Consider the following 12,926-nt stretch of genomic DNA (forward strand, 5'->3'; position numbering starts at 1 on the left):
TACCTTTGCTCACCCACGGAGCAAGAAACTGATATTGTCAAGCTTATTCACAGTCTGAGTTTGAAACCACCACTTTTACCTTGCCCGTCATGTTGCATGCCTTATATACATGCCTCACTGGTCTACTGTGCGTGGGCTCCACGTTGGCTCAAACTACCTTCGGCACGTCTCAGAAACAAGTCTGGATTCCACCAGCTACAGAGTACACACTTTACGATTACTCTGGCAGCGGTGTCCTGACATCGATGTGGTTCGGCGGAAGTTGGACAGATTGGGATCAAACTCTGATCAATGTCTATGTCGATGGAGAAAGCAGCCCTAGTATCTCCTTTGAACTATATCTCGGGCACGGCATTGGTTTCGGTGACGAGACTGCCCCCTGGGGAACAGCTCGCATCGGTCTAACGAGTACACCTTCGGGCATATACAACACGTATCGAATTCCTTTTGGGTCCCAAATCGTGGTTACGGTGCAAATGCCGTCCTCGGTGACATCGAACCAAGCCTTCTGGTGGATCCTTCGAGGGGAAACAGACTATCCCATTACGTTTAACGGATATACACTGCCATCCACAGCCCGCTTACAACTTCAGAAACAAAACAACCTTCTCGTTCAACCACTCGATCTCTTCACGATGGCAGAAGTCAGCGGCAAAGGAATGCTCTATCAGGTGACAATGGCCGCCAATAGCAGCAGCTTCAGTTTCTTAGAAGGCCAGTTCCGCGCGTACATTGATGGTGCAACAACCCCGATGTATCTCTCGTCCGGCACGGAAGATTACTTCCTTGGATCTTACTATTTCAATGACGGGATGTACCATCTCCCGGTCGCGGGTTGCACGCACTACGTTGATAATGAAGCGTTTTCGGGTTACCGATTCCATGAGGAAGACCCGGTATTTTTCAGCACGGGCCTGACACTACAAGGTCGCTGCGGGGAAGAAGCGGACGATTATGTGTTTGGGCCTTCACCTCCTGACGCCACTACCTTCACCACTTATGTCTGGATATACACTTGGTAGGAGGCTGGAGCACTTGGGTTCGCACCGCTTGAAGTTGCAAAGGGCCTTGTTCTTCCTATAGACCCGAATTCACCCGCACTCTCATGCCGGAAGACTGATCTGGTAGTACATATTTGCCCAAATTTCGTTCTTCGTGATCGACCCCCACCTTTTCCCACGAGGGTACAAGATCTCACACTTTTGTAGTAGCACTAGGTCATGCCAATGAAACTCAGTGGTTAAATAGCTGGTTTCCCAGAACTAGTTAGTTAGTGCATGTCGCGGCTCGCTTACGGTTAGCGGCTTGCTTCCCAACCGAACACTAAACAGTCGGCGCGAAGACCACAGTTGCAGTAGATTACGAGAACCGATTAAACCTCAGAACAGATGAGTTTTTCTTTCTCCCAGTCTTAATGCGCTGCGCTTCATCTAGAATGAAAAAGGTCAACTAGGAGACAGCTGAAACTCAGAAGTCCGGACTTGGCGCTCTAGGGGCGCAATGGGAAAGAAAACTTATGTGTCTTGGGGGTAATATGTTCGAAACCCACTTTAAAGACTAGATTCTGGTGAACGAATTGCCGTTAAAGGGGTAAAACCGTGCCACAAGTGACGTGGACCTGGTGGTGTGGCGGTTGAGTGAAACTCGGTTTCTCAGAGAATTAGTCCCCTCGAGGATCTTTCTTTCTACAACGTCTTTTTCTAAATAATGAAAACCTTCCCCACCTCTACGAAATCAGGACGCCTTCTGTGTCTTCCTCGTATTGAGAGCTCCTTTGTCAGACGGATCCACCTGAGGAGTATCTCTACGCCACAGTGGAGGCATCATTCATGGGGAGGGTTCGCTTCCCCCGCATGCCACTATCCCTGACCTGTCGTCACCAGTACGTGACTACCGCAAACCATCGTCGCTGCCTCTCAACTCTCTCCTCTATATAATTCCTATTTCACTTTCATGTTTCCGGTTCTGCTACAAGCTAGAATCTCTCTTCATCACACAACGCATTATCAAGACTGACCACATTCTCACGCAAATCAGATTATCAACTACAGTTAGAGCACCTGGATTCCTCATTTTCCGAATGAGACCAAATGGCCTCCTCAATACCGGCTTCTCAGAGCGAGCACACCAAAAAGCTCTTTCCACCTCGTACGAAGCGAGCATGTGATCAATGTAGATCAGCACGGGCTCGATGTGATGGCAATAATCCGTGGTATGCACGCCCTCGCTCATCCCGCTTGGTGCCTATTTTGAACGGTGCTCTTTTTTTATATCTCGATTTTTTTCAATATTGAACTTCGGAGGCTTACTTGATGTCACATAGCACTCGATGTCAAGGTACGATGAAAGTATTCGGGTGAAGTTAATTATCAACGATTCCTCAAATAGCTGCTAAGTTACTGCCGACGAACCCTGAGGGCGTTGGTCGAACAGACTACTATCGCTCCTGTACGTACGAACGCAAACAAAGATCCCGAGGCCGGCCTCCTGGAAGGGCTTCTAGACAACGGCCGCGCGAGCTTGTTGCCCCTGAGCTTGCAGAAGTAACGCAGCCAGGAGCTTCTGATCCACCTCTTGCGTCTATCCAGCAAGACGTCTCTCGGGTCTCATCAGGCGCATCAACTATCGAGCCAGATTCTCAGAATGCTATGCAGAGTAGTGCCGCCTGGGTGAGTGAATCGTTCGTGGCAGCTTCGCTACCCTCAAGTCTCCCAACAAATCCATTCAGTCAGATGGCCGAAGTTGTGGAGATTTGCCCAGAAAATGCCACCTTCGGTCGTTCTCAACCTTGGGATTCTCCCCTGAATTTTCCTGATTTCCTCGTGCGTCAAGATTCAACGGCCCAGTCCTCGATCTGTGAGGCAGACGGAAGCGTTTCTCTTAAGTCAGCCCGAGAGGACTCAGTGAACGGATACGTTGAATTATCGGATGGCTCAGTAGGATCTTCCAGAGAGTCATGTTTGGTATATCCCTACACTATCCTGCGACCAATACTACCTCATGTGAGCCATGTCATATCGCCATATGAGGCGTCCGACTTGCTTGATTATTTCTTCAACGACCAAGGCCTCACAAGTTTCCAGACCCGCTCTCCATATAATTTGGCTACCATTTTCCGCAAAGAATCAATCCTGCGACTTAAAGAGCCTCGCCCAACCTCCGCCGCGCTACTTGCGGCGATCCTCTTTGTGGCTGCTCAAACTTGCGACGAAAAAGTCTTTCACAATCGCAACTTTCTTAGGGCGAGAATATGTGATGAGTTACTTGCAATCACCATACAACTTCTTGGTGATGCGGCGCCCGAGGTGAATTCTATGAGGCTTTACAATTCCTCAGGGACTGTTCGATGCGCTTCGAACTTGGAATTTCCGGATGCTGCTCACTCTGGTACAGCCACCTGGCGCTCAGCCTCGACCTCGCGCCACAAGGGTAACAACGATCGTATAAATGGCGACTTCAACCTAGATCATGTCGTTACTTGCATTCTCTGCGGAATAGTACTCTCTGGCAGTGACCTCAAATTCGAATGCTTGATGTGGTTCGAGAAGGCGAGAATGATGGCCTTGATCCTTGACCTGAACCGAGAGAAGGACGACCAACTTCCAGTACAGCAGGGTGCATCGTTGACTCGGCGGAAAGTGATTTCACGCGAGGAACGAAAGGAAGAGCGAAGAAGAACATGGTGGTTACTCTACGCAATGGATCGACATCTAGCTTTGTGTTACAACGTGCCGCCCCAAATTTTGGATACCAAGTGTCAAATTTATCAACCCTTGGAGGATGAAAAGTGGCAAAACCTGGAACTCCACCTCAGTGATGCTCAATCTCCACGGCGCCCATTTGGTCCTCCATCTGAAATTAGCGGGATGGGTTTCTTTGGGTTTTTCCTACCGTGCATGGTAGTTCTGGGCGATATCGTCGAACTCCATCATCTCCGGCTCAATCCTCGCTATTCCTCCTTTGAATCCGAATCATTTGAGAAAATTGTGGAGAGTGCGTTACAACAGCTAGTGAGGTCCCTGTCCTGTCTTTCTGCTGGTAATCAAGCTCTCGATGCCACAGAAGCTTCTTCGGCGCTACTGCACAAGCACAGCGATTCCAACGCAATCCAAGTCGTCACATCATACAGCACATTTCTAGTCAATGTGCTGGCTATTCTGACCTATGGTGAATGGGATGCCATCACCATGTTGCAACCAAATTCATCGAAGCTGCATGGCGCTCGTTTGGCCCAGCTTTCCCATTACACTAGCCTCACTTCTCAGGCGATGGAAGAAATTCTCGAGTGTGACCCTGAACTGACATTTATGCCATACCTACTTGGGATTTACATTCTTCAGGCTGGATTTGCTGTTCTCGCAGTCGCTGAGAGAACCGACAATCCTGCAGGCAGTGCAATTTACAATGGTCTCGAAACATTCATTCGGGCCCATGAGTCGTGTATTGTGACGCTTGATACGAAATATCAGGTTAGTTTAAGGTCGATCATCTTGCTTCTGTTGCCCTTTCCACTACTCTGCTGCATGTCTTGAAGCTGATTGAAGCCAGAGAAATTTCCGCAAAGTCTTTACGAGGCACACTGAATATCCTGAAAGGGATTGGTACTCTGCACCTAGCAGAATACCAGGCGCGAAGGCAAGAAATTTTGTCTTTGCACCGTTGGAATCTGGATGGAAATGGTCTGCTTATATAGTTTGAAGTGCTGGGGTATGGCGCTTTCAACTCTTCTCCTTCCTTGGTCATCTTCCTTGGCGAGGTTCAAAATGGTTTGCTTGTTGCCTATCGCCATTCGGGCTTCCGAGGAAGAGCTCTTCCATAAGTGGAATCGCTCATTCTCAGATAGGGCATTACTTGGACTTGCACAAATTGCTTCATGAAGCGAGGACGAAGAGCATCGCCAAAACGCTAGATCTAGCGTATAACGTTTGAATAAGATGTAAGGAAACATGAGACGAAACCTGATTCACCCCTTGTCACCCGTGTAAGCGGAATCTAACTAAAAACATGTTTTCAATGACCTTGATGGCTTCATGTAGCTTGCAAGTTTGAAAGCTCTACTCGTCCGCCATTTCTTAAGGTCAAGCTCGTCGGTCTTTGCAAGTAGTATTTACGCTTGGATCCATGTGCTTTGGCTCATTGGAGTCACCCGAAAAACGCTATCTCATTACATATTCAGGTTTCACAGGTTCACACTTAAAGATGAAATCAAATTGAGATAGCGGGTCATGCTTGGAATCATTTCTGCCCCGAAAATTATATTTGAGTCTTTGAAAGTAGGATCAGCAAGCCTTCTGCCGTGAGCCTCTGCGCACCAAGAGGCAGCATTCAGTAGTTAGCATATTTCCGGATGTCGAATAGAAAGTCAAAATTTATCCTTGTGAAATTATCCGCGCATATTAAAGTACGGCTAATTTTTACCTTGAATAATCAATTTGAGCCTCGGGGCACAGGCAAACGTAACGCAATAAACCTGAGAAATCAAGCTTGGAATGGGACCCTAAAAACTAAAAGAACCTTAGAAAGCAACAGCAAGCCACCTTTGCTTTGATTATATTGTCTTCCATTAACATGTCCGATATGCCTATCATAGATTACATGTACCGTAGTGCGCAGTTTTTGTGGGGACCTCGGCTACGCATTTCAATAATATTCCCGGGGAGTCGAAAATATTCCGAACAATACCCGGTTCCATCGTGATATTGCTCTTGTTAGAGCATGTGTGGTGATAGTATATATCTGAAATTATATCCCGAACCTACGGAGGCAGTCCCTTTCTTCACATTATCTACCTTCAATCTTTGGTTGCTTCTTTGTTCGCAATAGTACCACTCCTGCTTTTCCTTGCTCCAACCACTCCAGTCACTCAATATGGCCGAAGAGAAGACCTGTGAACTTTCAAATGTCATTCCGCCTTTGGTCCTGGGAGGAGGCGGATTCAACGATCAGATCAATCCAGATCCCCGGAGCTTGCCTGTCCGATCCATCATCAAAGCAGCTTTTGAGCTTGGAATTCGCGCTTTTGACACGTCTCCTTATTATGGTCCGTCGGAAGAGCTTATTGGAGATGCACTCTCGCAACCTGACATCACTAAGAAGTACTCTCGTAGCGAGTATACACTGATGACTAAAGTCGGGCGAATCAGCGAAACGGAATTTGATTATTCGCCGACTTGGGTCGAATATTCAGTCCGGAGATCTTTGCAGAGATTGCAGACTTCATACCTCGATGTCGTTTTCTGTCACGATGTTGAATTCGTTACCGAGGGCGAGGTCATAGGTGCTCTAGAAGTGCTTTACAAACTAGTCGCGCAAGGATTGATCCGTTATGTGGGCATCTCAGGCTATCGACTTGATATTCTTGTCATGCTATGCAGGGCAGCTCGCCTGTGTTATGGTCGTCCACTAGATATAGTTCAGTGCTGGGCACAGTTGACCCTGCAAAATACTCGTCTGCTATCGGATGATGAAGGTCTACAAGCTTTGCGGAATGAGGGCGTATCCTGCATTTGCAACTCTAGTCCCTTGGCGATCGGTCTTCTTCGCTCGGGCGGTGTACCGCAGGGCTCGCAGGGGAGATTTCCACCCTGCTCCCACCGAGCTTCGAGCTCTGGCACAGCAGGCGGCCCAGTGGGTGGAAGCTCAAGGGGAGAGCCTCTCCGCGCTGTCGTTGCGCTTCTCCATCTCACAAGCTTTGCTTGCCTCCTCAACCAACTTTCGAGTGAGCACCATTACCGGAGTCAGCTCTATACACGAGCTCAAAGAGAATGTTGCAGCAGCCAGACAGGTGTTTGGACATGAGGAAGCTCTGTCCAATTCTGGGTTGCAAAGATTGAATTCTCCTTTTGCCTTTACATTACCTCAAAGTCTTCAACTAAGGCAAGACCAGCCTCTATATGATGGCGTCCAAAAGATCTTCAGTCGATGGTGGGGGTACTCTTTCTAGGTACGAGAGAGAGGTAGAATGGGTCTGAATGACAACAGTCTTGCCCTCAGGAGATACTTCATCTTGAAGTATGCTTCTCTGATATCTGGAGACTCGTGTCGATGGATGATGGGATGATTATCGAATCTTACTTTTTGTATCTATGTGGTGATTCAAGACGAACTTTTATCAACCTGTTGTAATTCTACCCCACAACCCTAGTTCTTACGGCACGTATAAGTAGGTAAAATTCTCGTCAGTTTACAGTGCCCTGTTACCTCCCTTCCATCATACTTGTTGTGAGCATATAATGCAATGGTGCATAACAGGCCGGTGCGCGAGCCCAGTGCCCTAGCTGAATGTTCGTATTTGAATAAAGTGTTTCAAATTCTGCAAATTGATCTTGCTAGTTTCACAGCACAGATGGGTGCCTAGTCGGAGCCCACCGGAGAATCGAAATGTACTCAATCGACGTGAAACACCTCATCAAGGTCTTTCCACCATCCCGGTCCATCTGCACTGCCTGTGGCACCGAAAATCAAACTTTCCTTTGTGAAGATTAGAATCGATACAATGCGATCTTTCTCCCCTCTAGAAAGTAGGAAAGACTGCCATACCTGCATTGCGTCTGTCATATTCCACCACTCTCTCACCTTCGAGTTTGCCTTCATCTTAGCCATGTCTAGTTTGAAGTCTTCCCCAACGTACTCAAACACTGCGAATAGTGTACGGTCGTTATCAAAGAAGATGGAGTCTAGTTCAGAGTTGAGAAACCGGATCAAATCAGCATGTGCTGGGTATTACAATCTGCCACCGTACTGCTAGATTCGCTTGGCCAAAATAGTTCAATTTCTTCGACTTACAATTGCGTAAGTTACAATCGTATATTTGCTGTAACACCTCGGGCCATACTTTGGCGTGACATTCCTTATATGCCTCGATAGCCGCAGGCCGAAGATGGATGATTTGTGCGACGCGGCGAGGCCTCTGCATTGTTGGTAGACTTTCTGGACTGTTCAAATCTTCCAAGTTATTTTTGGCCAAAGTTGCTGATCGTCTTAAATTGGTGTGTAATTTGACACACTTTCTGATTGTCAAAAGCGACACGTCGTCAGCCGCACATTTGATTCGATAATTTTGTCCATTTCCTTGGATTTGGAAACTTCATTAATATAGCCACTAGAAAATATCCGACGGCTAATTTACCGTGACTGAGTTGTCCACGCTAGGTTCCATGCCTTGACGCATCGAGTTTGTTGACGTATTGGGGCGGTCAAAAGTTTGAGTGGGGTCAGGATTCCATGTTCTTGCGGACCACTGGGGTTCGTCATTCGTAAACACCACCAAATATGGCGGGGTTGGTCCACTGAAATGACAATCATCAAAAGTGGAATTTACGCATTATCAAATTGAAATGGAATGTTGCTGACGTTCCGCTATGCGGGTTGAGCAAAAGGTCCAGTATCACAGGGAGCTGGGCCTCATATATTTATGTATAGATCATGTCGTTCTGTTCGAAAGAAATATATACCATTCATAATCCAGGCGCTCCACTCAAATGAAGATATTCAATCTCTTAGATGAAATCTCTGAGATGACATGGTTGGGACGTTGAAGGAAATGCAATGTTGGGGATGTGCAGTGCATATGCCCAATCAGGCTTTTTTTCTTCATGCAAATGCCAACCTCCGACATCCAAATCTTCATGAAATCCGTCCCCGCACCTCTCAAATCTAAACTTCTATCCTATACTTTCCATGGAATCTTCTACTCCACTCGATGCGGGGACCGCACGTGACGTGGGGTTTCCGCAAATCGTTCTGGAGCGACAGACGATCATGGACCTTTGTGCCCTCTACAGGCTCTCTTGTCGACCAGGATGACCAGCTGACCCTTGCCAATTACAAAGATTACCAATTCAACAATATTGAGCCCAGAGCCAGCTACTATGGTGAAAATTGAGACCTTTGCGGTGGAACAGGTACGTCCCCGCGTTTTCGCATGATTTCGCATGAGTCAAGCAGCCCCCTTGATCCCTGGCTAGTCGCAAGAGAAAAGCACGATCTTATGAGAATCTAGTGGATGGACAAGTACGAGCTCACCGCCAAGTACAATACCGCCGAGACCTGCGCCGCGTCCATTTCCATCGACGACCTTCGAGAACTATCCGAAGACAAGACCACGGATCCCTTGGGCCAGCTTCAGTCCACCAAGCTTACCTATGGTGCAATTCGTGGCTCCGATAATCTTCGACAGACTTTGGCCAACCTATATTCTGCGAAGGCTCCTAGTCCTCTGCCAAAGGACAATATCTTGATTGCAGCGGGAGCTATCCAGGCCAACTTCTTGGCGTTGTATACCCTGTGCGGACCGGGAGATCATGTTATCTGCCACTACCCCACTTACCAACAGCTTTATTCCGTGCCCGCCTCTTTGGGCGCGGAGGTCAGTCTCTGGAAGTCCAAGGAGTCCAATGGCTGGCAGCTGGATATTGAGGAGCTCAAGGGAATGATTCGCCCGAACACCAAATTAGTTATTATCAAGTGGGTTGAAGTACATTTGGAGTCGCAACTGAGCTTTTCTAACCATATTTTTGCTGCAGTAACCCTCAGAACCCTACCGGAGCCATCATCCCTCGCGACACACTTCAAGAACTAGTCGACCTTGCCCGCGAATCCTCCCTTACGCTCTTCGCCGACGAAGTATACAGACCTCTCTTCCACAATATCAGCCCTGCGGACCCTCAATTCCCTCCATCCCTCCTATCCTTCTGCTACGAGAACACCGTAGTAACAGGGTCGATATCCAAGGCATACAGCTTGGCCGGCCTTCGCGTAGGCTGGATCGCAACCCGGAGCAAGTCGTTCCTCGAAGAATGCGCTAGCTCCCGTGATTACACTACTATTTCCGTCGGTCAGATCGACGACGCCATTGCCAGCTTTGCTTTGGCGCCTGAATGCATTCACAATTTGTTGAAGCGGAATATTGAACTGGCGCGAACTAATCTTGCGATTTTGGAGAAGTTCATTGAAGCACACCGCTGGGCCTGTGAATGGGTGAAGCCGCGGGCTGGCACAACAGCCTTTATTCGTTTTACGAAAATGGGGAAGCCAATTGATGATGTTGCTTTCTGCGAGATGCTTCATGAGCGCACGGGGGTGATGCTTGTCCCAGGCAGCTTGTGCTTTGGAGGCGGAGAAGAGTTTCCAGGCTACGTTCGTATTGGATACGTTTGTGAAACCGAGGTACTTGAGAAGGGGTTGGAAGCCTTGCAGATCTTCATGGAGGATGAGTACGAGGATGTTCCATCGCGAAAGAAGGCCAAGGTACCGCAATAGTGACGGCACAAAGTATGAGGCAGGAACTCAGGATGTGAGGAATTCTATTTGTTACCAGCCTTATATTAGAATCTAGATTAACAAAAACCCTCCAAGGTCATGTGCGCGGCAATCCTAAAGGTTCCAGATAAGATGTCCAGTAATCATCACAGCAGAGGCTATCTAGTGACCCATGGACCAAAAAGCCAGAGAAGATTTCGAGTAAACTTGCTCTACAAGGATGTGCGACATCATGAGGTAATCATGATCTGCCGCTTCATCGAGGTCCTCGATCGGGAGCGATCTTAAATTCCACTCAGTAAATCAGGTTCAGGTCACGTCATTAACCGACGAGGTCGGAGCTCTATAAGAAAATCCACGAGCCAGTCTTTCCAGAACCACACTCTCATATTCAACCTGCAAAGCCTACAAATAATGCCCAATCATCGAATTTGCCTGCGGGCTCTCAAGACTCAGCCCAGCCGCTCATTGTCTTCCCCGTCCTGTCGCGTGAGACTCAACCCGCTCCGAACAAACCTAGCGACCACGCGCCTTCCATACTCGACCACTGGCTACGGCGATGGTGAGGGCGACCCTCGTGGCCAGGATCCAACCTCTCAAGGTGTGAATCAACGAAGTCGTGAGTTGGAGCATCCTGGACCAGAGCAAGTGAAGCAGAAGGACTCGAGTCAGTCAAATCAATCAGAGCACGAAGCTCAAGGGAAGACTCAGGAGAAGAAAGAGCGTGCCGATGAATCAGCGAAAGCAAATTCTCAGAAAGCTAGAAGTCATGTCAAATAAAGTGTGAACATTAAGTGCAATTGAGGATTATGTTATCTCCCATTTTTAATTCATTGTACAATTTGAACTATGCACTGAGCATCTTCAAGAACCGATCGCCCAAAGCATTTGCCGCCAAAGGATTACCACCTGTAAGCAATTCCCGGTGAAGAGTTGTGCCTCCCATCTTCTCTGAAGCACCTTCGACCATGACTGCTCCCTGATCCCTCAATGCCGACTCGACTTTCTCAACCTCTCCTCCCAATAAAGTCTCCATGAATTTCTCCTCGGCGTCACTCCAAGACGTTATCTCGTACCCTTTGTAGACGAATGAACCATCACCCGCCTTCATCGTGCTCAGCAGGGCATAAGGCCCATGGCAGATAGCAGCAGTTGGCTTGTTCTCTTTATTGAAGAATCGCAGAATCTTGCCCAGGTTCGGATCATCGCCCAAATCCGCCAGTGGTGCATGTCCTCCAGGAATGAAGACTCCAGCAAAGGTCGCTAATTCGTCCTCGTCAAAGGAACTGAAAGGTCGCGGGTGGTCGAACCCATTGGTCTTCTTCATTTTCTCAATAAGCTCCTTCTCGCGTCGACGCTCGTAGAAATTGCCGGCGTATGCGATCAGGTACTCGCTGCTGGGGTCTGAGGTGGGCTCGTTTCCTTTGGGCGAGGCAAAGGTAACTTCATGCCCGGCGTCTAGGATCTTTTGCAATGGCTTTGCCAGCTCTTGGAGGAAGAATCCCGAGGGCTGGTCGACAACTTTGCCAGCATCTGGTCCGCTGGTCTTTTTCAGAGGGAAGGAATTGGCATCGCTCAGGATGATGAGGACTTTTTTGGACGGCATTGTAAGTATGTATTTGGAACTGAAAGTGTTTTAACAGAATGAGCTTGATAGATGAGCGGTAGTATTATATACCGCATTCGGCCCAATGAACTGAATTGAACCCCGTTTCTGCGGCCCGTTTACTTACCAAAACGTGACGCCCGGATGACGTACCAAATCCAACACCACTTCTTGCTATCGCAATTCAGTGGCAAAAGAGTCATATCCCAGCTCTGTTCTGGAAGTTGTAGACTTGGACACCTCGTAGTGATAATTTCTTAGCGTTCGGCGGTGCATCACGTCATTAACAGCCACGCGACCAGTGGCTACAGAAGAGGCACAAAATAAAATCAAGAAAGCCATAGTTTCGCCTTAACTTGCTTGAAATTCGAAGATCTACGTTATTTTCATAAGCTTGGAACCTGACATGGTATGCGCATCGTCATCAGGCCTGGTGCCTTTATTTATCCCTTGGGGCTCCCATCCCGTCATATACATTCCACCCTCGCATCTTCCCCCTATCTGTGTCTCCAACGCAAGAACTACGCGTCGCGACCTTTGATTAGTGCTCAATAACACCAAATTTCATTTTCGAATACCCGGACTGCCCACGCGCAAAAATGTCGTCAATCATCACTTCCATCAAGGATCTCATCACCTCAATCTTCGAGGTCATCTTCTCTTCGTTCAAGGGCGTATTCGATGGAGTATATGGGATCATCCATGCTTTCTTCGGCTTCTTCATCGATATCATTAAGATGGCCCTGAATACTGTGAAGGGTACGCTGGAAGCAGCGGGTGGAGTTGGCAAGTTTATCGCTAGTGAGTACTTCTTTCTAACATACTGATAACGACATGATAATAACGGTTTTCTGAAGGCAACTTACTCGTCATCGTGGTTATCGGTATCGGAGCTTATGGGTACTTGGACTATCAGCGGCGCCAAGGGCGTACTGTGAAGGTTGGAAGCAAGAAACTGAACTAGGTTATGAATTGTATTTAGTCTGCGGCGATCCCATCAAATGATTGTTAATATGTTCACAAATTATCAAATTTGAAGTCACTAAAAGGTATCCTGTCC

At 47.9% G+C, this 12,926-nt stretch overlaps 8 protein-coding genes across 8 annotated transcripts; 6 read left to right on the plus strand and 2 right to left on the minus strand.

Annotated features, from left to right (window-relative positions):
- Positions 1 to 89: 89 nt before the first annotated feature.
- On the plus strand, positions 90 to 1,022 carry N7477_001963 (uncharacterized protein; the record flags this gene model as incomplete). The annotated part of the gene is made up of 1 exon (XM_056963626.1): positions 90 to 1,022. One exon carries the CDS (start codon positions 90 to 92, stop codon positions 1,020 to 1,022), a length of 933 nt encoding a protein of 310 aa, XP_056826545.1.
- Positions 1,023 to 2,090: 1,068 nt separating this feature from the next.
- N7477_001964 (fungal specific transcription factor domain-containing protein) lies at positions 2,091 to 4,693 on the plus strand (the record flags this gene model as incomplete). The annotated part of the gene is made up of 3 exons (XM_056963627.1): positions 2,091 to 2,148; positions 2,389 to 4,469; positions 4,535 to 4,693. The coding sequence occupies 3 exons, from the start codon at positions 2,091 to 2,093 to the stop codon at positions 4,691 to 4,693; spliced, it is 2,298 nt and encodes a 765-aa protein (XP_056826546.1).
- Positions 4,694 to 5,868: 1,175 nt separating this feature from the next.
- N7477_001965 (uncharacterized protein) lies at positions 5,869 to 6,798 on the plus strand (the record flags this gene model as incomplete). Its single annotated transcript, XM_056963628.1, has 1 exon — positions 5,869 to 6,798. The coding sequence occupies one exon, from the start codon at positions 5,869 to 5,871 to the stop codon at positions 6,796 to 6,798; it is 930 nt and encodes a 309-aa protein (XP_056826547.1).
- Positions 6,799 to 7,386: 588 nt separating this feature from the next.
- Positions 7,387 to 7,915, minus strand: N7477_001966 (L-rhamnose mutarotase; the record flags this gene model as incomplete). The annotated part of the gene is made up of 2 exons (XM_056963629.1): positions 7,387 to 7,676; positions 7,786 to 7,915. 2 exons carry the CDS (start codon positions 7,913 to 7,915, stop codon positions 7,387 to 7,389), a joined length of 420 nt encoding a protein of 139 aa, XP_056826548.1.
- Positions 7,916 to 8,870: 955 nt separating this feature from the next.
- N7477_001967 (Pyridoxal phosphate-dependent transferase major region subdomain 1) lies at positions 8,871 to 10,260 on the plus strand (the record flags this gene model as incomplete). Its single annotated transcript, XM_056963630.1, has 3 exons — positions 8,871 to 8,903; positions 9,002 to 9,465; positions 9,525 to 10,260. The coding sequence occupies 3 exons, from the start codon at positions 8,871 to 8,873 to the stop codon at positions 10,258 to 10,260; spliced, it is 1,233 nt and encodes a 410-aa protein (XP_056826549.1).
- Positions 10,261 to 10,674: 414 nt separating this feature from the next.
- N7477_001968 (uncharacterized protein) lies at positions 10,675 to 11,040 on the plus strand (the record flags this gene model as incomplete). The annotated part of the gene is made up of 1 exon (XM_056963631.1): positions 10,675 to 11,040. One exon carries the CDS (start codon positions 10,675 to 10,677, stop codon positions 11,038 to 11,040), a length of 366 nt encoding a protein of 121 aa, XP_056826550.1.
- Positions 11,041 to 11,107: 67 nt separating this feature from the next.
- N7477_001969 (type 1 glutamine amidotransferase domain-containing protein) lies at positions 11,108 to 11,866 on the minus strand (the record flags this gene model as incomplete). The annotated part of the gene is made up of 1 exon (XM_056963632.1): positions 11,108 to 11,866. One exon carries the CDS (start codon positions 11,864 to 11,866, stop codon positions 11,108 to 11,110), a length of 759 nt encoding a protein of 252 aa, XP_056826551.1.
- Positions 11,867 to 12,465: 599 nt separating this feature from the next.
- N7477_001970 (uncharacterized protein) lies at positions 12,466 to 12,830 on the plus strand (the record flags this gene model as incomplete). The annotated part of the gene is made up of 2 exons (XM_056963633.1): positions 12,466 to 12,667; positions 12,724 to 12,830. 2 exons carry the CDS (start codon positions 12,466 to 12,468, stop codon positions 12,828 to 12,830), a joined length of 309 nt encoding a protein of 102 aa, XP_056826552.1.
- Positions 12,831 to 12,926: the final 96 nt, after the last annotated feature.

Source organism: Penicillium maclennaniae (assembly GCF_028827695.1).
Source record: "Penicillium maclennaniae strain IBT 15551 chromosome Unknown utg000002l:1.0-2354659.0:1.0-2356205.0, whole genome shotgun sequence".
Lineage (NCBI taxonomy): Eukaryota > Fungi > Ascomycota > Eurotiomycetes > Eurotiales > Aspergillaceae > Penicillium > Penicillium maclennaniae.